This window comes from Balaenoptera physalus (assembly GCF_965194825.1).
Source record: "Balaenoptera physalus genome assembly, chromosome: 8".
Lineage (NCBI taxonomy): Eukaryota > Metazoa > Chordata > Mammalia > Artiodactyla > Balaenopteridae > Balaenoptera > Balaenoptera physalus.
In genome coordinates, this window is record NC_138887.1 from 79,602,492 (window position 1) to 79,630,323 (window position 27,832).

The 27,832-nt window shown below is 41.4% G+C and overlaps 2 protein-coding genes across 6 annotated transcripts in view; one reads left to right on the plus strand and one right to left on the minus strand.

The window, feature by feature from the left end:
• FKBP9 (FKBP prolyl isomerase 9) overlaps positions 1–12,498 on the plus strand; it is a 48,233-nt gene extending 35,735 nt beyond the window's left edge. The window contains exons 7-10 of the mRNA XM_082471879.1: positions 876–1,062; positions 5,876–6,021; positions 7,984–8,147; positions 11,088–12,498. Of these exons, the coding sequence (XP_082328005.1) occupies positions 876–1,062; positions 5,876–6,021; positions 7,984–8,147; positions 11,088–11,264 (674 nt within the window). The 3' untranslated portion in view covers positions 11,265–12,498. The remainder of the gene's footprint in view (positions 1–875; positions 1,063–5,875; positions 6,022–7,983; positions 8,148–11,087) is intronic.
• A 3,614-nt stretch (positions 12,499–16,112) lies between these two features.
• Positions 16,113–27,832, minus strand: part of NT5C3A (5'-nucleotidase, cytosolic IIIA) — a 40,585-nt gene continuing 28,865 nt past the window's right edge. For all 5 annotated transcript variants that reach the window (XM_082472078.1, XM_082472079.1, XM_082472082.1 and 2 more), the window contains 8 exons: positions 25,144–25,242; positions 23,755–23,824; positions 22,702–22,748; positions 21,436–21,521; positions 19,875–19,964; positions 18,547–18,709; positions 17,743–17,943; positions 16,113–16,819 (listed from right to left, as the gene is read on the minus strand). In XM_082472078.1, coding sequence (XP_082328204.1) covers positions 16,718–16,819; positions 17,743–17,943; positions 18,547–18,709; positions 19,875–19,964; positions 21,436–21,521; positions 22,702–22,748; positions 23,755–23,824; positions 25,144–25,242 — 858 coding nt within the window. In that variant the 3' untranslated portion in view covers positions 16,113–16,717. The remainder of the gene's footprint in view (positions 16,820–17,742; positions 17,944–18,546; positions 18,710–19,874; positions 19,965–21,435; positions 21,522–22,701; positions 22,749–23,754; positions 23,825–25,143; positions 25,243–27,832) is intronic.

The window sequence follows — 27,832 nt, forward strand, 5'->3', positions numbered from 1 at the left end:
GAGTTGGTTTTCTTGTCCGTAAAATGCTAATGAAAATACTATACCTCCTTGATTCTAAGTAACACTATTTACAAATTTTTTACACGTAAACTTCTCTGAAATGATCTGGGGGTGTGGTTAACAACTGATACCCCCCCTGAGAAGCTGTCATTAAATGAATGGATGATCTGCTACTCCTGCATTTATGGTAATATTTACCCAAAAAGGTTCCTGCAGGGATTTAATGAGAGAGCGTATGTGAAAAATGCTTTGTAAACTGTAAAACATTATTCAGATGTGAGATAATGTTTTCAAAAATGGAAAAGAGTAATAATTTTGTGTAGAACAAACAGGATGTGTTGTAAAGCACTTTGTGAATTGTTAGGTGTAGTATATCTTAAGGGGCATATATGGGCCAAGTTTGGCTAGGTGATTTCCCCTGTGAAGTTTCTGTTGATTTTGCTTCTCTTGAGCAGTGGGAGGGCACTAAAGTGATTTTCATTCTACAGCTGATTTTCTCATCTCACTTCTTACTTCTAGCAGGAGCGGGGTAAGGGTTGAGCTTTAGTTTTCTCATCTGTGATGAACTAAGCCATAAGTCTTTCAGGTTGAACCATTCCATGGGGCAGTAGTACTGTGTCTTGAATTTTAGTCCAAAGTGTGCTCCTGACTGTGGACCCTGGACAAATCTGTGCCTCAGTTTCCCCATCTATAAAATTGGGTTAGGCTACTTCTAATGGCCCTTCCAGCTTCACTCTTCCAGCATCCCCTAGGATTTCACAGGTGGGTCCCCGTGTTCCTCACTGGAGGTCTGTGAGGAATAGCTGGTGATACTGGGGAGGCACGTGCGCTGCTGCTTGGAGGGTTCACTCTAATTGCCTTTGTCTGTCCTTTAGGGAACATCCCCGGCTCGGCTGTGCTGGTGTTTGACATCCATGTGATTGACTTTCACAACCCTTCAGACTCCATCAGCATCACCTCCCACTATAAGCCCCCCGACTGTTCAGTGCTGAGTAAGAAGGGGGATTACCTCAAGTATCACTACAACGCCTCGCTTCTGGATGGGACCCTGCTGGATTCCACGTAAGGGCAGCCAGGGATGGGTGGGGTGTGAGCCTGGCAGATAACAGTCAGTGTTCCAACAATCCTCCTTTTCTTTTCGTCCGGTACTGGTTGAGAGCTTTTATCTTCACGCCCTTTGTGCTGAGTACCTCAGGTGTACATCGCTACTCTGGTGCATTGTTCCAAGAGTTCCCTATGAATGGTTTCATCCTGCACCCGTGAAACTGTCTTTCTGAAAAGCAGATCTCATCTTATCCTGCTGTCTTTAAAAATTAACCCACAGATAAAATCTAAACTTCAGAGTCTGGCACATCAGGCTCTCTTGTCAGCTCTGTTGTGCCTCGCCAGTCTCATCTTCTGCTGAGGCCCGTCTTCCGCCTCCCAGGGGTGCCATGTGCAGTGGTGCAGGATGTGCACTGCTTACACCCTTCCTTCTGGCCAGCTTCTGCCCCGGCTTAAATGTATTCCCTTTTCTCAAAATCTTTGCTTAATTCCTAGGAAGAATCAACTGCTCCCATTTCTGTAGTCTCATAGTCTCATAATGTTTTATGTATTACCTGCCTTTTAGTTATTTTTGTTTCTATCACTGGTGCTGGTCTGAAAACCTTAGACACCCAACATGTTTATTCATATTATTCCTTACACATAGCCCAGAGCATAGCACAAAGGGAGTATTTTATAAATGTTAAGTGATTGAGATGAATCTGAAAATATATTACTAGGAATCAACAGTGTATACTAGTATCATACAGGTAAAAGGAGCTTTCCTTCTTATGTATCTGAATCTTCAGAGGTATCTATAAATTAATACACTATTCTCTTCTTTGGGAAAGAAAGATTTTTGGCCTTTCTTTTTTTAAATTTTATTTAGTTTAGGCTGCATTGGGTCTTTGTTGCTGTGCATGGGCTTTCTCTAGTTGTGGCGAGCGGGGGCTACTCTTTGTTGCAGTGTGCCGGCTTATTGCGGTGGCTTCTCGTTGCGGAGCACAGGCTCTAGGTGCGTGGGCTTCAGTAGTTGTGGCACACAGGCTCAGTAGTTGTGGCTCACGGGCTCTAGCGTGCAGGCTCAGCAGTTGTGGCATGCGGGCTTCAGTAGTTGTGGCGCACGGGCTTATTTGCTCCGTGGCATGTGGGATCTTCCCGGACCAGGGCTCAAACCCGTGTCCCCTGCATTGGCAGGCAGATTCTTAACCACTATGCTAACAGGGAAGTCCCTGTTTATTTTATTTGTTTATTTTTGGCTACATTGGATCTTTGTTGCTATGTGCGGGGTTTCTCTAGTTGCGGCGAGTGGGGGCTACTCTTTGTTGCGGTGCGCGAGCTTCTCATTGTGGTGGCTTCTCTTGTTGTGGAGGACAGGCTCTAGGCATGTGGGCTTCAGTAGTTGTGGTACACGGGCTCAGTAGTTGTGGCTCATGGGCTCAGTAGTTGTGGCTCATGGGCTCAGTAGTTGTGGCTCATAGGCTCTAGAGTGCAGGCTCAGTAGTTGTGGCTTGTGGGCTCAGTAGTTGTGGCTTGTGGGCTCTAGAGCACAGACTCAGTAGTTGTGGCACATGGGCTTAGTTGCTCCACGGCATGTGGGATCTCCCTGGACCAGGGCTTGAACCTGTGTCCCCTGCATTAGCAGGCGGATTCTTAACCACGGCGCCACGCAGGGAAGCCCTCAGTCTTTCTTTATGTCTCCATATAAGTACACCCATTTTTGTATTGAGCCTGACTTAGAGTCCCAAGTTTAGTCTTGAGGAGAAAGAAGGGCTTCATATAAATATGTGCTACTGCTTTTATTCTAGATGGGGAGGGTCTTCTCTCCCTCTCACGCGTGCCTCTGCCTTGTGGCTTCAGGTGACAGAGTGTGGCTGGGGAGAGCCAGCGTGCAGAGCCTGAGGGACATACTGCTCAGAGCATTCTCTCTGGTGCTATGACATCCGGTATCCTCAGGCAGTTAACGTATTTCATCAGATGTAAAACGTGCTGGTTGTTAGAAGCATCATTTTATGTGTCTCAAGAAAGTAAGAACACTGCCAAAAAATAATGAGATGATGTCAATTGTAAGATGTATCCCAAATCAAGAGATATTAAAATGTGAAAAAAATATGCATTATAGAATCAAGGAAATATGTTCTAGGTTCTGGGGCCCAGATTTACAGGGACCTGGCTTACAACAAACCTCTTTGCACTGATGACTAGACGGTGAGGAAGAAGCATGGCTTGTAGTTGTTTTGGGATCAGGTGAGCTTATGCATGGGAAAACTAGGTTAGAGCAGTCTGTAAGGCCGATGGCTGGCTGTCATTGCTCTGGCCAACGTTCATATTCTTGTCTGGTGCTCCTATGGCCTTGGAAAGGGAAGTGGGGGTGGGAAATGAACAAAGGAATTTCTTCTCTGGTGGGTTCAGGATACGCTTCTCACGTGGGGTGGGGAGAATCAGTCTTCCTGCTTCTGATGTGTGTTTGGCGGACGCACAATATTGTTACAGAGCATCCGGGAGCCACGTGATGCTCCTTCCTCTTCTCAGAGACTCCATTCTGAACCACTTGAGTCATTTGTGTCACGTGTAAATCGACATGGAAGAGCAGTGTCTGGGCTTCCCTGCTGGTCTCCGCTGGGTGGAAGCTTCAGAATAATGGGATAATGGGAAGTGTGGCAGGAGACTGCTTACCTGGGTGTGGGAGAGGAGCTCCTTCTGGAAGAGGGGATCTGGTCCCACCCCAAGCCCACATGGGCTCTGTAAACAACGAGGCAGGTGCTGCTGTGGTTGCTCGTTCATCAGCGCTAGGAGAATCCATGATGGAGAGGATAGAGGGGAATGTGGGTGGAGAGCCAGAGGGGGCAGCCTGCAGGCAGGAAGCAGGAAGCTTGCAATGAATGGGAAGCCGGGAGTGCACGGAAGGAATGAGGAGAATGTCTGAGAGAAAAACTGCAAAATAAAAAATAAAAATAAAATGATGACTTGAGGAAAAAGAATTAGCAGGGTTTTCAGAGATGACACATGAAAACAAATTGCTTGCTTGGAGGATTTTTTTTTTTTTTTTTTTTAATTTATTTTTGGCTGTGTTGGGTCTTCGTTGCTGCGCGCGGGCTTTCTCTAGTTGCGGTGAGCGGGGGCTACTCTTCGTTGCAGTGCACGGGCTTCTCATTGCGGGGTTCTCTTGCGGAGCACAGGCTCTAGGCGTGCAGGCTTCGGTAGTTGTGGCATGTGGGCTCAGTAGTTGTGGTGCACGGGCTTAGTTGCTCCACGGCATGTGGGATCTTCCCAGAACAGGGCTCAAACCCGTGTCCCCTGCACTGGCAGGCGGATTCTAAACCACTGTGCCACCAGGGAAGCCCTTGGAGGATTTTTTTTAATGTATGTTGAAACTGGCCTCAGAGAAGAGTAAACATTTGTTATTTGATAACTAAATGAGTTCTCAAATATTCTGTAAGACTTTGAAACCCAGTAGTCCCACGGGAAGTTCCCCACGGTCCCTGGAGAGAGGCAGTGTGAGGGCGCCTCTGTGCCGCTGACAAAGGAGGGATTGTGTGGGGGGCAGGACAGAGGACGCGCCTGCCCTCCCGCAGGCCTGCGGCCAAGGCATCCTGTGCCAGAATTGGCTTTGTTTCTGTTTCCTCCCAGGTAGGACAAATGCAAACGCGGTTTTAATTTGCTAGCTCCAGAGAACCAGCCTGGCCCTGGGAACCAGCTTGAGGAGGGAAGGAGGCTGCGGCCCTGCAGCCAGGGGAGGCTGGGAAGCCTGAGAAGGGGAGGTGACCACAGGGGCAGTCCCTTCCCTGTTGTCACCACTTGGTGATGGACATCAAGGGGGCGCCAAGATATCCAGGAGGCTTTTCTTCCTTGCCATGGAAGAACATTCCCACTGTTTGCCTTTAGGATGTGATAGGAATGCCATCAATTTGGAAATAGATTTACTTTCAGTAGTGAATGAGGTGATTGAGCCAACTTTTATTTGTTTAGATTCCCCTAGGACCTTGGGCATCAAGGATAAGTAACACCATGGCCCAAGTTCACAGTTATTTTTCTGGAGTCATAGGCTATTACAGGCACAAGCACTTCACACTCTCAAGGCCATCCGTTTATTGAGCTCTTCATGCTTGCTCTCTGCCGTGCCAAGCATATTATTTACTATTTGGAACCTGTGCAGTAGCTGTTATTATCTCCATTTTATAGATGAGGAAAACTGAGACATTATATTTCCTAGGGTCAAATTAAATTTGACCAGGATTCAAACTCAGGTCTTGCTGAATCCAAATCCCAGGGTCTTAACTACATTATATATTTTTAAAATTCTCATGAAAATTTCTGACTAGCTACAACACTGACTAAAACTTAGAGAAAAATTGCAAGACCAGTACAAAGAACTTCCCCCCCCACCCCGAACCATTGGTGAGAAGGTTGCCACTATGATGTCTCTTCACCTCTGAAAACTTTAGTGTGTATTTCCAACAAACATGGACATTCTCCTACATAAGTCAATTAAAATCAGGAAGTTAATGTTGATACATTACTTTTAATCCTCAGACCCCACTTAAGTTTTGCCAAATGTTCCAATAAGGTCTTTTAAAGCAAAAGGATCCATTCCAGTATGTCCAAAACTCTCGAACTCTCGAACTCCCTTAGTCTTCCTTTGATTTTCACCTTGACACTTTTGAAGATTACAGGCTGGTTGTTTTGCAGAATGTCCCTCAATGTGGGCTTGTCTGATGTTTCCTTATGATTCCATAGGGGTTCTGTATCTTTGGCAGAAAGATCACAGAAGTGGTATGTTCTTCTCAGGAGGACACTCTTAAGTACCAGTGGGTTGATGGCCTGACCGGGGACTCTTCTGTTTCATTTTTAGGTGGCACCTAGGTAAAACGTATAATATTGTTCTGGGATCTGGACAAGTCGTGTTGGGAATGGATATGGGTCTCAGAGAGATGTGCGTCGGGGAGAAACGGACCGTGATCATTCCACCCCACCTGGGCTATGGGGAGGCTGGTGTGGGTGAGTATGCAACAATGTTTTATAAAAGGTGTTTGGGGCACATTCACCGTCTGTATTTTGTGCTTATTTAGAACCACAATATGCTTCTTCCATTTAAAACCCAAAGACTCTGTGGGACTTTTTTTTTTTCAAATTTCTTTTTGGCTGTGTTGGGTCTTCGTTGCTGTGCGTGGGCTTTCTCTAGTTCCAGCGAGCGGGGGCTACTCTTCCTCGTTGCGGCGCGCGGGCTTCTCATTGCAGTGACTTCTCTTGTTGTGGAGCACGGGCTCTAGGTGCGCGGGCTTCAGTAGTTGTGGCTCACGGGCTCTAGAGCGCAGGCTCAGTAGTTGTGGTGCACAGGCTTGGTTGCTCCGCGGCACGTGGGATCTTCCCGGACAAGGGCTCAAACCTGCGTCCCCTACGTTGGCAGGTGGATTCTTTTTTTTTTTTTTTTTTTAATTTTTTTAATTAAAAAAAAATTTTTTTTATTTTTGGCTGTGTTGGGTCTTCGTTTCTGCTCGAGGGCTTTCTCCAGTTGCGGCAAGCGGGGGCCACTCTTCATCGCAGTGCGCGGGCCTCTCACTATCGCGGCCTCTCTTGTTGCGGATCACAGGTTCCAGATGCGCAGGCTCAGTCGTTGTGGCTCACGGGCCTAGTTGCTCCGCGGCATGTGGGATCTTCCCAGACCAGGGCTCGAACCCGTGTCCCCTGCATTGGCAGGCAGACTCTCAACCACTGCGCCACCAGGGAAGCCCGGCAGGTGGATTCTTAACCACTGCGCCACCAGGGAAGCCTGGGGACTTTTATTTAAGTATTTAGCATTTTTGTTTCAAGACCCCGTGAATTCGGTGTTAGTGCCACGTTAATGGGATTAAGCAGGGGTTTCTGTGAAATAAACCTTGGCTCTTCAAACCCACATGTGGGAAATGTCCCTGAAAGGGCTTGCCAGGTGATTTCTCTTAGGTGAGCCAGGTGCTTCCTTGGGGAACTGTTTCCCAGGACACTGGAATGCTGAACCTATGAACCTATAAGCTATCCAAGGAGATTTCCTTGTGGAAGAGATTGGTTTCAAGTTCTGGAAATACTGGCATTACGTCGCCCTCACAGCTTCATGATTTTGGCCAAAATGAGCCCTCCTCATGGGGGTGGGTGGGAACCCCTTCTTGAAAAGTTTTTATGCCCCTGCTGTCTGGAGATGGAGGAGATGGGAAGTGCTAACTTATAGAAGTGATAGGCACTTTGGATTTTCTTTTTCAAAATTTTTAAGCAATTGTAAAAGATACTCTCTGCTAATCCCCCTAATCGGAGAAGAAACACTTTAAAAAATATGTTGTATATCCTATACGACCATGCTCCTATGATATAGATTATAGTTATAATATATAATTTAAAATAATGCACATTTATTTATAGTCACATACTTATAAGTTCTTTTGGACCCATACTATATATACTGTTCTAGAATTTGTGTTTACAAATCATATCCTGGATCATTATTTTAAGGCATACTGTATTATTCTTAAAGTTCAGTGGTTAGATTTATTCAAAAGTTCTACCATTGTAGTCTCTGCTAGTGGCTTTTAAACTTTTTTCACAAAGACACAGTAAGAATTACATTTTATCTCCCAATCTGTGTTACACATAAGCATGCAATTTTACCTAATATACATATCCATTTAATTTTATATATAAAATTAAAACTAAGTTTCATGAAACAATACCTATCCTTTCTATGTGCAATGTACTCTGATTTTATTCTATCCCTTAATTTAAAAAAATGTTGGTCACCATTCTCTAAACTGATTTTGAGACTCACTACCCACAGTTTGGAAAAACCACTCGCTGATTGATGCTGAACTTTCTTGCTTTCGCAAGAGATGCCTCCATCCACGAGGCAGCTAGAACCGGGGTTGGTGGGGGGGGATGAGAGGGGCGTGCCCTCCGCCTTGTCGCTAACGCCCCCTCCTCCCGTCGCTGCGGCAGATGGAGAAGTGCCCGGCAGTGCTGTGTTGGTGTTTGACATCGAGCTGCTGGAGCTCGTGGCCGGCCTGCCGGAGGGGTACATGTTCATATGGAACGGCGAGGTGTCGGCCAACCTCTTTGAAGAAATTGACAAGGACGGCAATGGAGAAGTCCTCCTGGAAGAGGTAACTGACCTTTTTGAAGGGAAGTGGGACCCAAGGAGCTCAGGGAGCCTCACTGGGCCGGGGTACCCACCCTGAAAGTGAAGCCTTTCAGAGTGAGGACAGCTGTGCTTGCTTGTGATGCTGGTAACCTGCGTGCTCGTGTACCAAGCGCTTGCACGCACACAGTCTCTAAGCTGAGCTCACAGTTCCTCTTTGAAGAGCCCGAGGCCCTGAGGGCTTCAGGGCTTGGCTCCAGGTCTCACAGCTCTGGATTCCGCTCTTCATTCCTGGGTGCTCACTGCGGCCTGCACTGTGCTAAGTGTTTTTCACATACGTTATCTTGCTTGGCCTTCACAACAGCCTTGTCATCATCCCTATTTTTCAGAAGAAGCAGCTGTGCACAGAGAAGGTAAATGACTTCCCCAAGGTTGCACAGCCATCCAGCGGTTTGTACACATCCCCGTCTGGCGCATCTAGATCCTGTGTTGTTTCTCCTGCACGAGACACCCCTTTGTGGAACTGGGCAATAGAGCCCTCTGTCTTGTCACAGCCCCAGGGAATTCCAGCTCTCCACCTGTTCCACGTCTGCTTATTCAAGGACATGGCTCCAGCCTTCTCCCCTTTCTCTCTTCTGTCATCAACATTTCCCCAGCTACTGGATCGTTCACATTAGCCCGAGAACATGCTGCTGTTTTCCCTTCTCTTAATGCATCTTTCCATTTCTTTTATGCCTTTGCTCCCTTTACAGCAAAAACCTCAAAAGAGTTGTCTGTCCTCCCTGCCTCCAGTTCCTTTCCTTGTAATCCATTTCACACCCACTCCTGTTGGGTTTTTATCCCTCCACGCCACTGAACCTGGTCTCGCTAAGGCGCTGAACCTTACTTACTCTTACTTCAGCACAGCCGTCTCCTTTTTGAGACGTCTTCTTCCCCTGGCTTCCACAGCACAGTTTCTCTGTGTTCCTTCTACCTCACTGGTAGCACCTTCTCAGGAGTCTTCTTCCTGGGCTCTTCAGGGTGGAGGGCCCCAGGCTAAGTCCTGAACTTGAGCTCTTCTCCCCCTTTACGTCACTCCCTTGGTGGTCTCCTCCAGTCCCATGGCTTTACCATCCTTGTCCTGTGACTTCCAGATGGGCAGCTCCGGGCCCATCTTCTCTCCACTTCACACTCAGGTATCCAGCTGCCCACTTGATATCTTCATTTATTGAACCCCCAATATCCACCCCCCCTGAACTTGCTTCACCCAAAGCCTTCCCCATCTCATTCGATGGCATCGCTTTCCTTCCAGTTGCTTAGGTGAGAGCACTCAGTCATCTCTTGACTCCTCTCCTCCTCTCACAGGCTAGAATAGATCCATCAGGAAATTATTCTAGCTCTGTCTTGAAAACATATCCAGAACCTGACCACTTCTCATCACCTCTGCTCCACAGCATATCTCAGTCCAGGGCCCACCGCCTCCCGCTTGGACCTCTATGAAGGTCTTCTTGCTCTCACCCTTGCCCCTCACAGCAGCCACAGTGATCCTTCTAAAACATAAGTCAGAGCATGGCCTGCTTCATCTCAGAACCCTGCAGAAGCCTCCTGTTGGGCTGCATCCCGCAGGCCTGAAAGCCTTGTAGTTGCCCAGCCTTGAGACTGAAGAAAGAGCCTAGAGACAGCGACAGAGACATCAACAACTTATTGGACAGGGGTCTCATACAAGTCTGCAGCAAAAGGTCCTGGAGCTACCCCCCGCGCACTGTGTACGGCAGACAGGAGGCAGGACATAACAGGAATCTTCGCTACCTGGGGGAGAAGGAGGCCACCATTTATAGGGGAATTGACGTCAGGTTGGCTTATCAGTTACCAGGGAAACCAGCAGCTGGGGCATGTCCCTCACAGCCCCTCAGGTTAACGACCATCACGAGGGCAGAGGTTTCCCTTTACTAAACTAGCAGGTGGAGCCATTCTGGCCTAAGGATTAGAACAATCACTAGCTGGGGCAGGGGGCAAGCACCTTCTTGTGAGTAGGGTGTAGGTGAAGCAGGGACTAGTCAAACAGGGGATGTACAAAGACAAGAGAACAGCCATCTTGAGTGGCCTGACCATACATCCCCCTATTTCCAGTCTTTGCGGTGGCCCACAAAGGCCCTACAAAGGCCCTACAATGGCCCGCCACCACCTGCTCGCTGTAACCTCCTCTCCAACGACTCTCCCTTTGCTGTCCTGTAAACACACCGGCCATGTGTCCACCCCGGGCCTTTTTACCAGCTGTTCTCAGCTCAGAAGACACTTCCCCTAGATAACTGTTGGGCGTGTTCCCTCAGTTCCTTCAAGCCTTTGCACAAGACTCTCTTTAGCATTAGGGTTTTACCCTGACCACCAAATTGATACTTCAACCCGTTCCCCTAACTGCACTCTGGATCTTCCTTACTTGGCTCTACTTTTTCATTTTTCTGGAGCATTTTACTTTCTAAGTTAACATGTAGTTTACTTACTTTTTAAATGTTCCTTTTTAATCGTGTATCTTGTCCACTAGCATATGCTAGAATTGCAAGGGCAGGATGTTTTGCTTGCTTATTGATATAGCTCCAGGATCTAGGATGGTGCTTAGCACACAGTAGACAATAAGTTTTTATTGTATGAATGAATGAACGAATGAATGAATTCTTAGAGGCGAGGGTGGTTAGGGGATTGGCCTTTGGTGTTAAACTAAGTGTTGATTTGGGGAAAAGGGATAGTTCCAGTGGCTGCTGTGTATTGGCTGCCTGGGACCTAAGGGCTCCTGGAGTCATTTTGGCAGGGGTTTTTTAACCTGCATCTGGAGGAAAAAACCCAGGTCGTGTAGTTCAGAAGATTTTGTCTGTTCTGCTGGCTCAGACTCAAATTCCAGTCCCATCGCCCTTGGGCTGCTCTGTTCAGGCTCCAGCTTGGTGTTCTCAGCTGCTGTATCTTATGGTCTGTTCTGCCCCTTTCTCTCCAGTTCTCAGAGTACATTCATGCCCAGGTGGCATCTGGCAAAGGGAAACTTGCCCCTGGATTCGATGCTGAGATGATTGTGAAGAATATGTTCTCCAACCAGGACCGGAATGGAGATGGGAAGGTCACAGCTGAGGAATTTAAACTCAAAGACCAGGAGGCAAAACACGACGAACTCTAAACCTGATATGAGCCACTTGTGTGATGCCAAGCCCCCCGTTGTGGCAGAATGTGCAGTGAGGGTGCGAGGGTCTCTCAGAAGGGGAATCGTCAGCAAGTAGTAGGTGGGTCATATAGTACCTGGGACATACATCGGGGTGGGTTGATACACATGGTGAGAATTCTAGGCTGATGCCGGTGATACTAGAAAAATCAGTGCAGGTGCCTTAGCATGGGTTGTATAGAATATTGAAAATGCTGCATTGTCAGCAGTTGTTTTGTGAGCCTTCTGGGTAGTTTTGTTATTAAAGGGAAATAGTGTCATACAGAAGTTATAATCATCTTGGAGGGAACAGAAGAAAATGTGTCTAGGATATTTACATAAAGAGGATTAAAAATGTTTTTAACTTGCTGGTGTTGTAAAATTATTCTCCAGATGGCTAGAAGAGACAGAGGGCATGCCCCAGCAGGATTCCCAGACAGCCCCAGAAAAGTTTTCCCAGTGGCCCGTATGGGCCCTGGTAATGCCCAACCTCCACCGTGCCTCTACTCACACACACACACAGACACACACACACACACACACACACACACAGGTGTGCTCTTCTAGTTAATCATACCCCACCTCACTGTGGTCCTCCTATTGGCTAGCTAACTTGGAGGTTAAAAAGAAAATCAGTGGACCAAACAAAAGGCATCTTGGACCATGAGTAGAGAATTTGATTCTGCATTTGTCACATAAGATTATCTTCTTCACTCTTGCTTATTCCCATCACTCTATCCCATAGCACCCTCTCTTCTCACCCTGAATCCTTTGCTCAGATATAGATACATGTAGGGCTGGTGGCTAAGCCTAGCTCCAGGGTATCTCACTGTGGCCAAGATGGAAATGTCATCCCAACAGGTGAGCATAGACAAAGTGACATACTTCTGCCTCTCATTCGTGTCCTAGAGAGGGAGGTGCCCTAAGGCCTGGGAGCCTCTCTCTGCATAGGAGAAGGACACTGTACCTGCTGGCCTGTCCCCATGTTATGCAGTAACCACCTTGCTGCCTCATGTCCTCTGTTCCCAAGTGGTGGTGGCACTCACCCTGCAGTAACCAATGATTTTCCTTTTGAAACAGCTTTGTTCTACTAATTTAAACTATTTTGTACTGATGTAGCCCTGAGATAGATAGTTCCTGAAAATGCTGTGCACTCATTCAATGGAATAAATGTTGGAAGATGACTTTTTCATAAATAAAATATTGAATTATATCATCAGGTTTTGTGGTGTTTTATTTGAAGTCTCATTTTTCCCATGAGAATACACCATGCCATCAGAATCCCCTTGATAAAAACTCAGCAGGACTGAATTGGAAGAAGTGGAAGATTGCCGTATGGTATATGGGGGATGTATCAGTCAGAGTCCTGGCTGGAAAGATACCCTCATGTGGGACTTCTGAAGAGAAGCTAATGAAAGTACTCTTTACAGAAGCGTGGGCAGGGCTCAGGGGGCCCAGTAAGGATGTCGAGGTACCCATGACTGCTGTTGGCCAATGACAGTAGGAAGCTGTTCCACCCCTGGGCCTGAAGGGTCCAGGGGAGCCTGGGCGGGGCTGCCTGGTAGGAGCGGGTGGAGGGATGCAGCCACTCCCAGCGCTGCGGCTGGCAGTGGAGCAGAGTACTGAGGGAGGAAACACCCATCCTCTCTGTCCTGCCACTGGCTCCCATTAGCTGAAGCCAACCCGAAGCCAGAGGGCAAGGAGCTCAGGGGCTGGTGTTCTCAGGGATCAGTGTTTTGGGGTGCAGAGGAAGGTGGAGAATGACCGGTTGGGGTTGGGTTGGGAGCAAATGGAGAATAACTGGCACATGTATAGGGAAAAAACTATACATATATGGCTTTCTAAAGGGCAAATGTTCTGGTTTACTCTTTGCAGAAGCAACTTCAGGGACTCTGTGTGCTTTTGGGAGGGGAAGGAGGTGCCCATGGCCTTCCTGGCTGTTCCTGAACCCTCTTCTACGGTGCACACAGTCACTCAGCCTTTTCATTTAACAGAATTCCTTAAGTGCACTAGATGCGTTTATGATCTGCTAAACTGAACTGCTCTTTGGAATGCATTTGACCTGTAGCACTTCATTACGCTTACGTATCTTCATGAAGATAAACATCCTGTGCTTGTTCTCTACCCTACATCTTTAGTTGGTCCTGTTTGAATATCTTCACTGGCTGTTTTCTATAGTGGTGGAGACAGGTTGGCCGAATAAAAAATAAGTTTCTCTAGGGAAATTAAGGACTGTGGGCCTTAGAGCTTCAAGAATGAAGGGTAACTTTAGCTTGTATTTGTTTTTGTATTTAAACTGCCTACCTGACTGCTGAGCTGGAACGCTGGTCTTTTCTGGCCTTCAGACTCAGACTGAAGTCTTGGCTCTTCTTGGGTCTCTGTCCTGCAGGCTTTTGTTGTTCAGCTTTACTGAGGTATAATTAACAAAACTGTAAGACATTTCAAGTGTATGTGATGACTTGACATAAATGTACACTGTGAAAGGATTCCCCCATCTACTTAAATTAACACATACATCACCCATCACCTTTTTTTTTTATCACCTTTTTTTTTTTTGAGAACGTTTAAGTTCTACTCTTAGCAAATTTCAGCTATATGACAGCGTTATCAACTATAGTCACCATGTTATACATCAGATCCACAAACCTTATTTATCTTACAGCTGAAAGTCTGTATCCTTTTTTGTATTTCCCCCACCCTCTAGGCCCTGGTAACCATTTTTTTACTGTTTCTATGACTTCAACTTATTATTTTTTGATTCCACATATAAGTGATACCATGCAGTATTTATCTTTCTAAACCTTTGGCTTGAGTGCTGCCTGGCACTTCCATTCTTTCCGTTGCTAAGGGAACGTATGCATTTTGTTAAGGAAGTTGGCCTGACTGCAAGATTATACATAGGCACTTTAATATCTTAGGTTTCTAGGAACAGAGTTGCTTTCTTTGAAGGCTTCTTCCCTTGGATATCTTAGGGTCTGGAGTCTTTTTATAAAATAAGAATACTGCTCTCCATTATTTATTGCTAGTTGCAGATATTATTAAAATAGTGTTTGATTCTGTGTGGTCATCCTTAATGTTGGAATTTCAATAGGTCATGGGAATTCCTTCCAGCTTACAGTGGCCATATTTAAATCTCATTGAAATGCAGACAACATCCAGATTTATAATTGCCAAAATTTCTCCTCTGAGCTCTAATCTGCCTATGGTATCTTCTCCTGTATATCTCACAGGCATCTCAAACTGTGTGTTCAAAATAGAATGTATATTCCCACTCCCTTCCCAGCACCTTCCATCCAAGCCTGTTCTCCTCTCTCATTCTTTTGCACCCATTCGCTCAAACCAGACACCTGGGGTCACCCTATTCTCTCACCCCACATGTTTAATCCAACAGCAAGTTTTGCCATTTCTGAACTGGTAATGGCTAGAAGAGGCTGTAGAGACTGCTCTCATGGCTTTCATTTTAAAGGGAGGTGACTGACCTATAGTCTTAGCAAAGGACTGAGCAATGACTAGAATGCAGGTCATAACTTCAGTATTCTTTACACTTACACCATGCAGTGTGCTTATTTGTGGAAGCACATTATAAATCCTTTGGAAAATAGCCAATATGGCAAGCTCTAATAGCAAATACAGGAGTAAAGAGCTCTCATTAGATAAGGGATTCCCAACTTTTTCTATGTGAAAAAGTCCTCCAGGTAATTGATACTCCCATGCCATGCTATCTGCTTTAAAGCAAGAAGTTTGGTTTTGAGTTCCATTCTGGAAATACCCAAGCAGGGAACAGTCTACTTTGTGCCACCGAGTACTTTGCTTCACTGTTTATTATAAAAAGGAGAAGTAGTGATGGAAGATAAGGATGGGCTGCAGGAAAAAGGTTTGCATCACAAGACCTTGCCTCCCTACCATATTCGACTGGACTAGAGATTACTGACTACACTAGATGTCCAGAACCAGCTGGATCATGCTTTGTCTGTATCATAGCTCACATGCTAAGAAAACCAATTAGTTGCTCATAGACTCTGCAGCTCAAGGGCTAGAGTCAGGGTCAAATTTATCACAATGGTGGGCTTCCCTGGTGGCGCAGTGGTTAAGAATCCGCCTGCCAATGCAGGGGACATGGGTTCGAGCCCTGGTCCGAGAAGATCCCACATGCCGTGGAGCAACGAAGCCCGTGCGCCACAACTACTGAGCCTGCGCTCTACAGCCCGTGAGCCACAACTACTGAAGCCCGTGCACCTAGAGCCCGTGCTCCACAACAAGAGAAGCCACCGCAATGAGAAGCCCGCGCACCACAACAAAGGGTAGCCCCTGCTCATCGCAACTAGAGAAAGCCCGCACGCAGCAACGAAGATCCAACACAGCCAAAAATAAATAAATTAAATAAATAAATTTATTAAAAAAAAATTTATCACAATGGCAAGTCTAAGCCTTGTGTAAACCATTATGGGGCAACCAAAACTCAGAATGGGAAGTCAGACTGCATAGAGGAATGGCAGTTCCTAACCCTGAAGTACTCTGTTTTAGTCATCATGAGACCCAGCTACATTTTGTTTTCTGCCTATGGCTATTTCTGAAACGCTTAGACTTTCAATATAGTACCTTCTTTTACTAATATTTTCAATGGGGGAAAACAATTTTCCTAGGCCCCAGTATTTTCTGAAGGACAGATTAAATTTTCTCTGCAAAACTCTTTTTATTTTTATAGTGTGTAAATCTGAAAATAATCTAAATAGCCACTATGACAAGGACATTAGGATTCATACATCACACACAAAAACATGGCAGGTTCTGTTGAATGAATAATAATAGTCTTGACAGAATTAAAAAGGCTTTTCATTTCATTTTTATCATCAGTGCTTCAATATAGAACATTCTGTAATGATTAGTGGCATGTAGATACCAACAGATTTTTTTTCAAACATCAAGTGCCAATGTTTTTTGGTAAATATCGATTTTCACCAAACAAAATAACCATACATAACACAATTTTAGGAGATGGTTAATCCATCAGCATAATTCACCCAAATTATAAAAATGACAACACTTAAAATCATGCACATTATTTCACCATTTCATAAAACTTTTTAAACATCTACAAACTTTCCCAATGTAAAAAGACTTCTCAAAAATGTCATAATAACATTAAGCTACAAAATTCACTATGGAAATGTAGGGAGTTATTCTTCAAACTTTTGCTCTAAGTTTTTTTTTAATCTGTTAAAAAATATAGTGAGGAGTGTGTTGAGAGAGATGGAGAAAAAGGAGCTTCCACTTGATGGATTCAATAAATCTGAAAATACTGCAGCAGTATAGAGGAAAAACTTCAAGATCAAGAATATATTATAAATAAAATCTTTTAACAAGATGAACAGATGAGCAGCTCTTGCATCAATTGCACCCACAGGTGAGAGGTCTTCTTGAAGAATGCTTGTTTATAGAATCTTCTGTAAGATAGAGTTGGCTACATCCAATGATTCATCTTTTACTAGAACAATATCATAAGAGTCCATGTACTTTTCTAAAAGCTCATCCACCTAATCAACAACCAAAAAAATCACAAAAATTAAATTAATATGCAGGGGGGAGAAGTAAATAATCTCAGTATAAATCTCACTGCTATGTTAAATTTTTTGGGTAAAATGTTGTAAATTAATTTGCTTTCATAAAACCTTTGAAATGAAGAAATACTTTCAAAATTTTAAAACTCATTGACATAGGAAGTTTCCCATATGGTGGCTTTTCTTCTGAAATGATTTCTCTCTAGCCCAGTAGTTCTCAACTGGGGAGATAGTGCCCAAGGAACATTTGGCCATGTCTAGAGACATTTTTGATTCTCAACTAGGGAATGATACGGGCTTCTAGTGGGGAGAGGCCAGAGGCGCCTCATTTAGAATGTACACTCTCCCTCCCCGCCAATACCTATAGCATGCATATGTGCATACCAACTCCCTTAATCATCACCAAAGTAAAGGGATAAAGAGAAATCAAAATGTCTCTAAAATAACTGGGGCTTCCCTGGTGATGCAGTGGTTAAGAATCTGCCTGCCAACGCAGGGGACACGGTTTTGGGCCCTGGTCTGGGAGGATCCCACATGCTGCGGAGCAACTAGGTCCGTGTGCCATAACTACTGAGCCTGCAAGCCACAACTACTGAGCCCACGTGCCACGGCTGCTGAAGTCCACGCGCCTGGAGCCTGTGCTCCACAACAAGAGAAGCCACCGCAATGAGAGGCCCGTGCACTGCAACGGGGAGTGGCTCCTGCTCGCCGAACTAGAGGGCCCGTGCGCAGCAACGAGGGCCCAGCACAGCCAAAAATAAATAAATTAAATAAATAAATTTAAAAAAAAAGTCTCTAAAATAACTACTTTCTCAGGCACCTTTGGTAATAATTGTCTATAAAGTTTCATCCTAATTTTTTTTTTTCTAAAGAAAATTAAATGACATCTATATACTTACTCTATCATTTAGATATCCAATTTTCAGAATGTGTTCAACATTGGCTACTCCATCTGCCATTTTTAAGTCCCCTTGGGAGTCTCCCAGCAGAATTATGTTGCTATTGTTTTTTAGTTGATTGAAATATTCCGTATTCTTCAAGGATCCATCATCTTTGTTAAACACATGAATTAGTTCTCCTTTAAATCCTCTGAGCAGCCCCTGTTAAAAATGTAAATCCTCTGAAACAATAGGTTCTGCAAGTTCTACTTGTTGTATTTTTACATTCATGATAGGTAAGAAGGGCTCTGAGAAGTTAATGACTTCCTAGAGACCACTTTAAATGCACTGAAAACCATTGAAAAACCACTGAAAACCACTGAAAGCACAATGCTTTGAAAACCCAATTTTTACTTTTCATTTGTTTCCCAACCAAAAGGTCTCATTTTATGTATATCATAATATATTGTCTTTCTTAGAACTCATTCAAATAACGTCAGTTCTAATTCACTTTTTTTCCCTATCTATGGATATTAAGTGTTCAGAATTGCTGCATTAAATTACTTTAAAAGAAGTTTTACTAATTTTATTATGAGTCTGCAGCTTCAGAAACAGAAGAAGGGTATATTATTATTTTTTTGGTATATTATTTTTAAAACATGGATATAGACATAACCCTGGGAGAGATGATGATTTCCAGAGCAGGCCTATCAACTTGGCCTAATTTAATGAATATACATTAAATAATAAATTAAAATGCATTTACACGATTAAAATATTTTCTGATACTAAAGTTAATCATGAAGAATGATTTGCTATCCTTACATTGTCATCAAAATCCATGAAGTTGGACACTACTTTGACATTTGGATAATAAACACCAGCTTGACGGATAACCTCCTCTAGTATATCACCGATACCAGCTGAGAATATGAACACAGGAATACTGTATTGTTGCAGCTTATCAAAGAAATTCTCATATCCGTCCCTGTAAGATGGAGGTAAGAAGTGAGTGTTAAAGAGCAAGGTATATCTCCTTTTCACCTAGAAGTTATAAAAGCTAAATATTTCTACTTGATTCTATGGCTCATTTATATTCTCATTTCAAAATACTGCCCAAGAGGGCTGTTACTGTTGTCTATGACACTACTGCAAGTTTTTCAAACTGGTTAGCTTTTTATCCTCCTTTCAATAAATTCTAACAGTACAAATTAGATGATTTTAGACTTGCACTGAATATGGATATAAACCTACCGTTCAGAATGTATATCATTTAACAGCAAATAATTGAAGCACACCTTGAAAAACCCACAAAAGGTGAGCTGGAATACCTCCTGCTTGTCATCTTGCTCATCTACTCCTTATTGTAAGAAAAGCAGAGTGGTGTATTCTCTTTACATCTGGCATCTCTCTTACCTAAGATCTGGCAGCCATAGGTAATGTCTTGATCTTAAAATCAAAACTCATTTTACTCTTAATGGACTATAGGGTAAGCTGCCTACAAAGGAATGAAATACTTACTAGCTGTCCTCACACTCTTTCTGACAATTTAATGCTTTGCTCCTTAGAAGCAGATCACCTTAAAATGTAGCATCATCAAAAAAAAAAAAAAAAAAGAGAAAAAAGAAATAGCATCATCATATTCACCTAATGTGTTGAAAAATTTAAAAGGTGGTAAACAGTACTGAAAATAAGCTTAAAAATGTTTATATATTATAATTCATATATTACAAATATTTTTATTATCTGCTAAAACATATTCGCCTTTCCTAGAGATAGTAGTTTTCAAGGGGAGTTTGAGAATTCAGAAGGCAAATCATGTAACAGAAACAGACTCATGAGCTTAAAATCCTTTTCAAGTTGATTTATAAACATTCCTTTCATATTTCATGTCTTTCAAAAGTATTTTGCTAAAATATTTCAAAATGGTCTTGGTTTCATAAATTTTTAAGTTAGTCTTGAAATTATCTGATATGTCATTCTACGTTCGTTATCTCACCACTGTTTTATGATAGGTGGCATATTTTGGATATGTTTTTATATGTGATATTTTATAGATTATTTTAATAAAAAACCACACTTGAATACATATATAACAACAGTTCAAGTCTGTAGACAATTAACAACAACAAAAAAACACCCGAGAAACTTACTTGAGCATAATGTCAGATTCTTCCACAATTTCTTTAAGTTTGGCTTTTGGTAAAGCCTGTTCAACAAGCAAACCATGTGATTTAGTATACCTGGAAAGTATAAAGAGAATATCAATTACCAAAGAAAAAGAGAATATCAATTAAAGCAAATTAAGACTATTATCTTTATTAAAAAGCATTCTTCAGTATGAGAAAATGAGTATTTCATTCATTATAATTTTGAATTTAAATTTTAGAGATTTAAATTCATCACTAATGAATGTATACCCCATGTGTCTCAAAATGTGATATGCACGTTCTTACTGTATTTCCCAGTTCTCAAAGTCTGGTTTAATTTAAATGTGTTAATAAGATAATGAAAGGATACAAGGTGTAACTCTTTCCTCAGTCTACAGATAACACTGAATTGAAGCTAGGGAGGCACAATCATTTCTCTGATTGCAGGGAGAATTAGAGCTAAGCCATTTTTCCCCACCTGTTTGTGGTCTGAATTTTCATGAAGAGCCGAAGTACTGAAGATGTTGCCTAGTGAGCCAGAGAAAATTCTTGCTATGGAAATTTTTATATATAGGTGCTTTGTAATTACATAAAACCACCTATAATTATAGCATCTCAGTATAATAGGCCTTTAGAACCTCTCTAGCTGGTATCTAAAAATCCACCTATAATGTTCCTAAGTGACCCTCCTCTCTGAGTCAGCTCCCATCATGTTAGTGAGCTCATTCTCCCAGGGAAGTTTATACCATTGCTAGAAAATTCTAATTGCTGGACAGTCCTTTCTTTCATCATGTTGAAATCAGTTGGCTTAAGCCTTCCAAGTCTAGTTCTGTTTCGAGAGGCACGTAGAGTAAGTCTAATCCTCTTTTCAGTGTTTCATACCATAAACACTAATTAAGTGTGCAACGTATTCAGGTTAGGTAATGGGATAATGAAAACCAGTAACATCATTCCTAGTCTTCTGAGACTAAAACCACAAGTTGTTGCTTCTCAAATCAAAGCATCCTCTCTATTCCTTGAAATCTTCCTCAAATGGGATGGCTCCAATTCCTGTGGTTATCTTAGTGGACTCCTTTGACACAGACTAAGTTTGTCAACATTTCTCTTAATAGCATTCTCCCAGGACTCAACACAATGCTTTCACTGTGGTCTGCTTGGAATGCTGCATTTTGATTAATGCGACCAACATCAGAGGATCATTTCTCAGTAATTATGTCACCTGCTGGCTCCAACTAAATTCAGAGTCAACTTAAATCCTAATTCTTTTTCTTTATACATTCAGCCACATCTGTCCATATACTTAAAAAAATTTTTTTCTTCTTTTTAATTTAAGGCTTGAGTGTAGGATTTAAATTTATTCCCACTGATCTTCATATTAACAAAACAAATTCTAGACTGTTGCAGTGATTAGAGAATTAGAGTTCATTTTGTCATATTTAATCACTGCTCTAACTCACTGGATAATCTATGAATCTATTTATATACAGTGCAGGGGAAAACCATTAGTTGTAACTATAATGTTATTTTATATTTTTAACCCTCCCATCACCCAATACACACTTACCACTCTACTATATAAGGGTACTTCTCTTCTATAGTAAGAACAGGATCAATTTCAATAGCATAATATTTTTCCTTTAGTTGCAGTAACTAGAAATAAGTGAATAACAATCGTTAAGTCTACAGAGTTGTCATTAAGCTGCTTAGTTTTACAGAAAGCAAAACAATGTAAGCAAGTGTTTTCCACAAACTGCTTTATATGGTAATGATTAGATCATGCCTAGCTAATGCATAGATCCACTGAAGATATCTTTGTTGAGCTTAGTTTACATGTAACTAAATACACCTGCAAAAAGTTACCTTGCTTTTTCGGGGGCTTCCCTGGTGGCGCAGTGGTTAAGAATCTGCCTGCCAATGCAGGGGACACAGGTTCGAGCCCTGGTCTGGGAAGATCCCACATATCGCAGAGCAATAAGCCCGTGTGCCACAACTACTGAGCCTGTGCGCCACAACTACTGAGCCTGCGTGCCACAGCTACTGAAGTCCGTGTGCCTGAAGCCACTGCAATGAGAAGCCCGCGCACCGCAACAAAGAGTAGCCCCCGCAACTAGAGAAAGCCCAAGTGCAGCAGCTAAGACTCAACATAGCCAAAAATAAATAAATAAATAAACTAAAAAAAAAAGTTACCTTGCTTTTTTAAAGTACTTTCAGGTCAGTAATTCAGTGAAACCAGTAATCAAATTATCACTACCAAAAAACTCTTGTTCTCCTATGAAAGTATTCAATTTGATTCATATTTGGAGTCTTATTTGTTAAAATAGACACAGATAGACACTTACTCAAGAAAGTAGAGAACTGAGCCAGTTTCCTGATCAATTTAAGGGGATAAAATACATAAAACCACAGCACGTTTTTTTGGCTGCAAGGCTTGTGGGATCTTAGTTCCCCGACCAGAGATCAAACCTGTGCCCCCTGCATTGGAAGCTCGGAATCCCAACCACTGGACGGCCAGGGAATTCCCATCACAGTATTTTTGTTTTAATTCTCCAGTTAATATAAGGACACCAGAATATTTTGGTAATCTATTAAAAGTTTCTCATGTAAGTTTTGTTGTTATTGTTAAAAAGTAACTGTTAATTTTTTCATTAAAATAAGTTGGGAGCATATAGTCCATACAATAAACCTAAGATCTATTGAGTGTTTACTATGCGCCAGATATGGCTATAAGCACTTTGCAACCATTCTTGTTTGTATGAATGAACCTGAAAAAACTCTCAGCAAAAAGGGTAATGAAGTCTTTGAGTAACTCTGGATTATAGTTAGTGTTTACCTTTTCTCGACATTCATCTGTAATTAGCTTACAGTTGTCAATGACATCTAAAGAAAGAAAGCAAACTAGGCATTAAAAAAAATACTCTGAACTATATTCAATATCCTGGGATAAACCATAATGGAAAATAATATAAAAAAGAACGTATATATATATATGTATAACTGAGTCACTTTGCTGTACAACAGAAATTAACTCAACACTGTAAATCAACTATACTTCAATTAAAAAATAAATTTAAAAAAAAGAAAAGAAATACTCTGATGCTACTAGTACTATAAATAACTTATTACTTTTAACTTAAATGCCAACTCAAGTAGCATGGTCATTACAACTTTTGGTGTTAGTGCTGTAATTCACATGGCATTCCTAGAGAATCTAATGGTTTTAAAATCTAAACCTTGGATCTAAAGCTTTTTTCCTACATTTGGGATTACTTGATTAGAAATTCTCCAGAGAGGAATTACTGGGCCAAAGGGTACAATTTTTAGTAGTTTTTAAAAATAAATTATCAATGATTTCTCAAATTACACATGTTCCAATAGTTAGTGAGAGGGCTTATATCAGGTTGAAGAGTATTATTTTAAAAACTCACTGCCAAGTTTGGAAAACAAAAAAGGTATATTATCCTAGCAACAGACTTTAACTGGATATTTATTTAGTAACTCACTCTTTCACTTAGTTTATCAATGATACAAAAATTTAGTAACATTCCTAGAAAACACAAAGCATTTGATAAATCTGTTTCTTTAGGCTAATTCAAAGTTTAAATTCATTTAAATATTTCCTGAATAATAAATAGACCACATTTGGAGAGAAAAATTTCAGAAAGTCTTCATTCCTCTTGCAACCAAAACCATACAGGAAAATAGCCATTTATGTAACATGGGGAAAACAAATCCTAAAAATATAATAATAAAATAATAAGGCTCCCTCACTTTCAATGTCCAAAAAGAAGAAAAAACCCCAAGCAATCTCATAGATAATACAGGTAGAAAAGGAACTTAAAATAATGATTACTTTCATAAATTTGTTTATCAATGCCACACTTACTATGACATGATGGGCATCTTTTCCCTCTGTGGGAAAATCGACTCAGTGTCATATCAAAGTCTGTTATTATCTGTAAGAAAAGGGAAAAAGGCATTATGAAATTACAGCCACCAAGGCCAGACACTTAATGCACATCTCCTAGAGGCATGAGACTGTGTTCCGTCCCTGCCCTCCACCGTAGGTTATTCGGTCTACACTGAGATTTCTAATGCAGTTCATATATCAAGTCCTGAGAATTTCCTTAACTACAAGGTGAACCTTAAGTGCCCCAGCACTGTCGCCAAATAAAATCTGACTAATCGGTATAGGAATTTGCAACTGCAGGTAATATGGTTACTATTGCTGACAGCAATAAAACACTGCACAATTTCAACCTACTTGGTCGATGTACAAAAATGCAGTGGAAGCAAACTACATGAAGCTTTACGTTATTGAAACTGTTACATTCTTGAGTTAACTTGTCTATTTAGGTAAACTCTACCAATGAATGAATGATACGTAGCAGCAGTTTACCAACTCTTGAAACTTAGGAGACTGGGCTAAATATTTTTTCAGAAATGTTTAAAAAAAGGAATAAGTTTTTACTGAATATCCAGACTGTTGATTTAATTTACATGTAAAACATTCCTTTAAAAAAAAGGAAAGAATTTTAAAAAAAAGTTATCCATCTCCTAATAAAGTTACATCTTACTTTGAACTACTAAGATTTATTTTTATTAAAAAAATTTTTTTTGGCTGTGGTGGGTCTTCGTTGCTGCACGCAGGCTTTCTCTAGTTGTGGCACGCGGAATACTCTTCATTGTGGTGCGCGGCCTTCTCATTGCGGTGGCTTCTTTTGTTGTGTAGCACGGGCTCTAGGGAGTGCAGGCTTTAGTAGTTGCGGTGTGCGGGCTCAGTAGTTGTGGCGCACAGGCTTAGCTGCTCTGCAGCATGTGGGATCTTCCCAGACCAGGGCTCGAACCCGTGTCCCCTGCATTGGCAGGCAGATTCTTAACCACTGTGCCACCAGGAAAGTCCTGAACTACTATGATTAATTAAATTAAAAGAACAACTTGAAACTGTACACATTTTAAAGAATATTATATTATTAACATTAATATTTTACTTAAAATGGTTTAATACTTATGCACAGCACTAGTTAGCTTAGCACTTAATGTTAAAGAAAAGCTAAATTTATCTTAAGGCTACTAATTTTGTTTGTTTCCAGTGGGTCATTCTGCGTATTTTAGACCAATTCTAGATATATCTCTTAGATTTTACATTCCAAAAGGATAGGCGAAGCTTGCTATCTAAACTTTCTTTAGATTGTAGCAACACATAGGATGAATGAGTCTGCTTGAACATTAAAAATAAAGGTTTAATACTAAAGGCTTCTTGATAATTATTCACCTGAAGTTTGGCAGCTCCTCCTTTGATAAGACCACAGATAATTTCTTCTACTCTTGTAGGGTTCTTGATGTGAACTGAATTTTTCTGGAATTCTGGCATCTAAAAATCAAAGAAATTAATTAACTATTTTTAATTCCTTTTTCCCCAGGTTCCTTTGATACTAAGCAGAATAATATAAAAAGCTTATATTATTTAAAGATGTAAAAATGTTGGGGCGTTATTTTTAAAAAAGCAAACCACCATATCAAGTTGCCATTTATTTGTACAAAAAATTTTAAAGCACATCAGTAGTTTCCATCTAGAAGATTAAGGCAAAACTACATTGGTAATACATTATCAGAAAATGCAATTTTTCTAATTATAAAAGTCATGCATGTTTACCACAGAAAAAACCGAAGTATAAAAAAGAAATAAAAATTGCCTGGAATTCTACTGCCCAAAGATAAACAAGTAAACATTTTAATCAATTTTCCATTATTTTCATTTTTATGATTGCAATCATGTATGTATATGCACATAATTTATCTCATTCTCATTACATACTTTTGCACCTGGCTTTTTTTTTTTTTTTTTAAAGTAAATACCTTAGTTTTAACAGTACTTAAAAAAAAATGCATTCTTTTTTAAAAAAATTTATTTTATTTATTTATTTATTTATTTTTGGCTGTGTTGGGTCTTCGTTGCTGTGCACGGGCTTTCTCTAGTTGAGGTGAGTGGGGGCTACTCTTCGATGCGGTGCGCGGTCTTCTCACTGTGGTGGCTTCTCTTTGCGGGGCACGGGCTCTAGGCACGCAGGCTTCAGTAGTTGTGGCACGTGGGCTCAGTAGTTGTGGCTTGTGGGCTCTAGAGCACAGGCTCAGAAGTTGTGGCGCACGGGCTTAGTTTGCTCCGCAGCATGTGGGAATCTCCCTGGACCAGGGCTTGAACTCGTGTCCCCTGCATTGGCAGGCGGATTCTTAACAACTGCGCCACCAGGGAAGTCCTTGCATCTGGCTTTTTGAAATTAATATTAATGTATTTAATTTGAAAAGTTGCTTCAAGATCTTTGCTTCTTTATTGTACTATATCCCCCAAAACTTCTTTGTTCTTGGCATAAATTTTACAATGGATTTATTTCAAGTTAGGACCCTACTAGGTATTAGACCACCTGGGCTTAGAAGCTGCCACTAGGCTGGTTTATGCAGGCTTTAGTTTCGCTCAACAATTTAATGTTATATAAATATTGTTTCTCTTTTCTACCATATCACAGATATAATGAAATTGATAGAGTTTGATCAGAGTAAAATCAGCACCAGCACAGTGCTCTTACAGCTGTACAAGCAGACTGGGGGAAGGAAACTATGAATCATTTAATAGTCAGCTCACAGTATAAAAAGAAAATAACTGAACCTCAAATCAAGATTCTATAGTGGCTTGTATCAGGTAATATTTATTTACTTTATATCCTATTATTATGGGTGTGTTATCACCAATATTAACATATTTCATGTGTGTTATGGACACAGTTATGAAAAATTCCCCAGACCTTGTATCTCTGCTACAAGAGAGTCTGACCAGTTAAGTCTATTAGGTCCCATGTTGTCGCTACACAATGGACAAAATTAGAAAATCAGAAGAAAGCTAAAATGTTTTCCTAAGACTGGAGGATGAATACAGAGTGTACAGGAAAGAGAAGTGGGAACATTAAATTTTTCTCCATGAATGAAAGACCTGGACTTATAATACACTTAATTTTAAAAAACCATATTTAAATAGGATAGGATAACCTGCAATGCAACTAACCTTCATACAGTGATCTTTTTAATTTAAATGGACTTTAAAGGGTTTCAAAAGAATAAAGGTTATTTAAATCATCTAAATAAATCACTATTTTATTGTGATTTTTTAATCGATGAGAAAAACCAATAGGCATTTGTCCCTACATTCCTTTTTTTCATTCATTAATATCCATTCACTTGTTTTATAAATACTTATCATGTGTCTACTTTGTGTCAGACACGAGAAGCTAGAGATATGATGACATGATGCTTATACTGTTTTCTTGTTGAGTTTTAGGAATCATTGCTGTTTTGGAATATCACTTCTGTTGCTCCCTTACAAATACCTTAGCTAGTAAATGATCCCCTAACTAAATTCTGCTCTTACTTCTGCCTTAACTGGCAGATGCATAACAACCAGCATATGCTTGATTCAATAACTAACCTGTTGATGAAAGCAATAGAGGGTATATGTCACCTACTGTATTTTCGCCAAGAAAATTAGACATTTTGTTTCAGTGTGTCGATACTGAGGAACATGTCCTGCCTCAAGCAAGTCACATATTACAATACATTTAATTTTAAAAAGCCATGTTTAAACAGGACTTCAAAGTAGGCTGGTTTCTGCTAGGCTAAACAACTATTAGACTGGTTTATTTGACGGTGAAAATAAAGAGAACCAGTGGCTAGAGGCATTCATATCCCTGCTTCTGCACAAGATATAACCATTCGTTTTCAGATAAATGAGTAGCGAATACTCAAACAGTACTAGGGTGAAATACCAGTGGTGAAAACAGATGGAAGGGCAGCTACTCTCTCCAGAGAACACGACAGGATGGAGGACACCGGCGTAAGAAATAAAAAAATTGTAATTATACTTGCCTTGGACTATATGGTAATACACCACACACCCCCCTTTCCACAATACACAT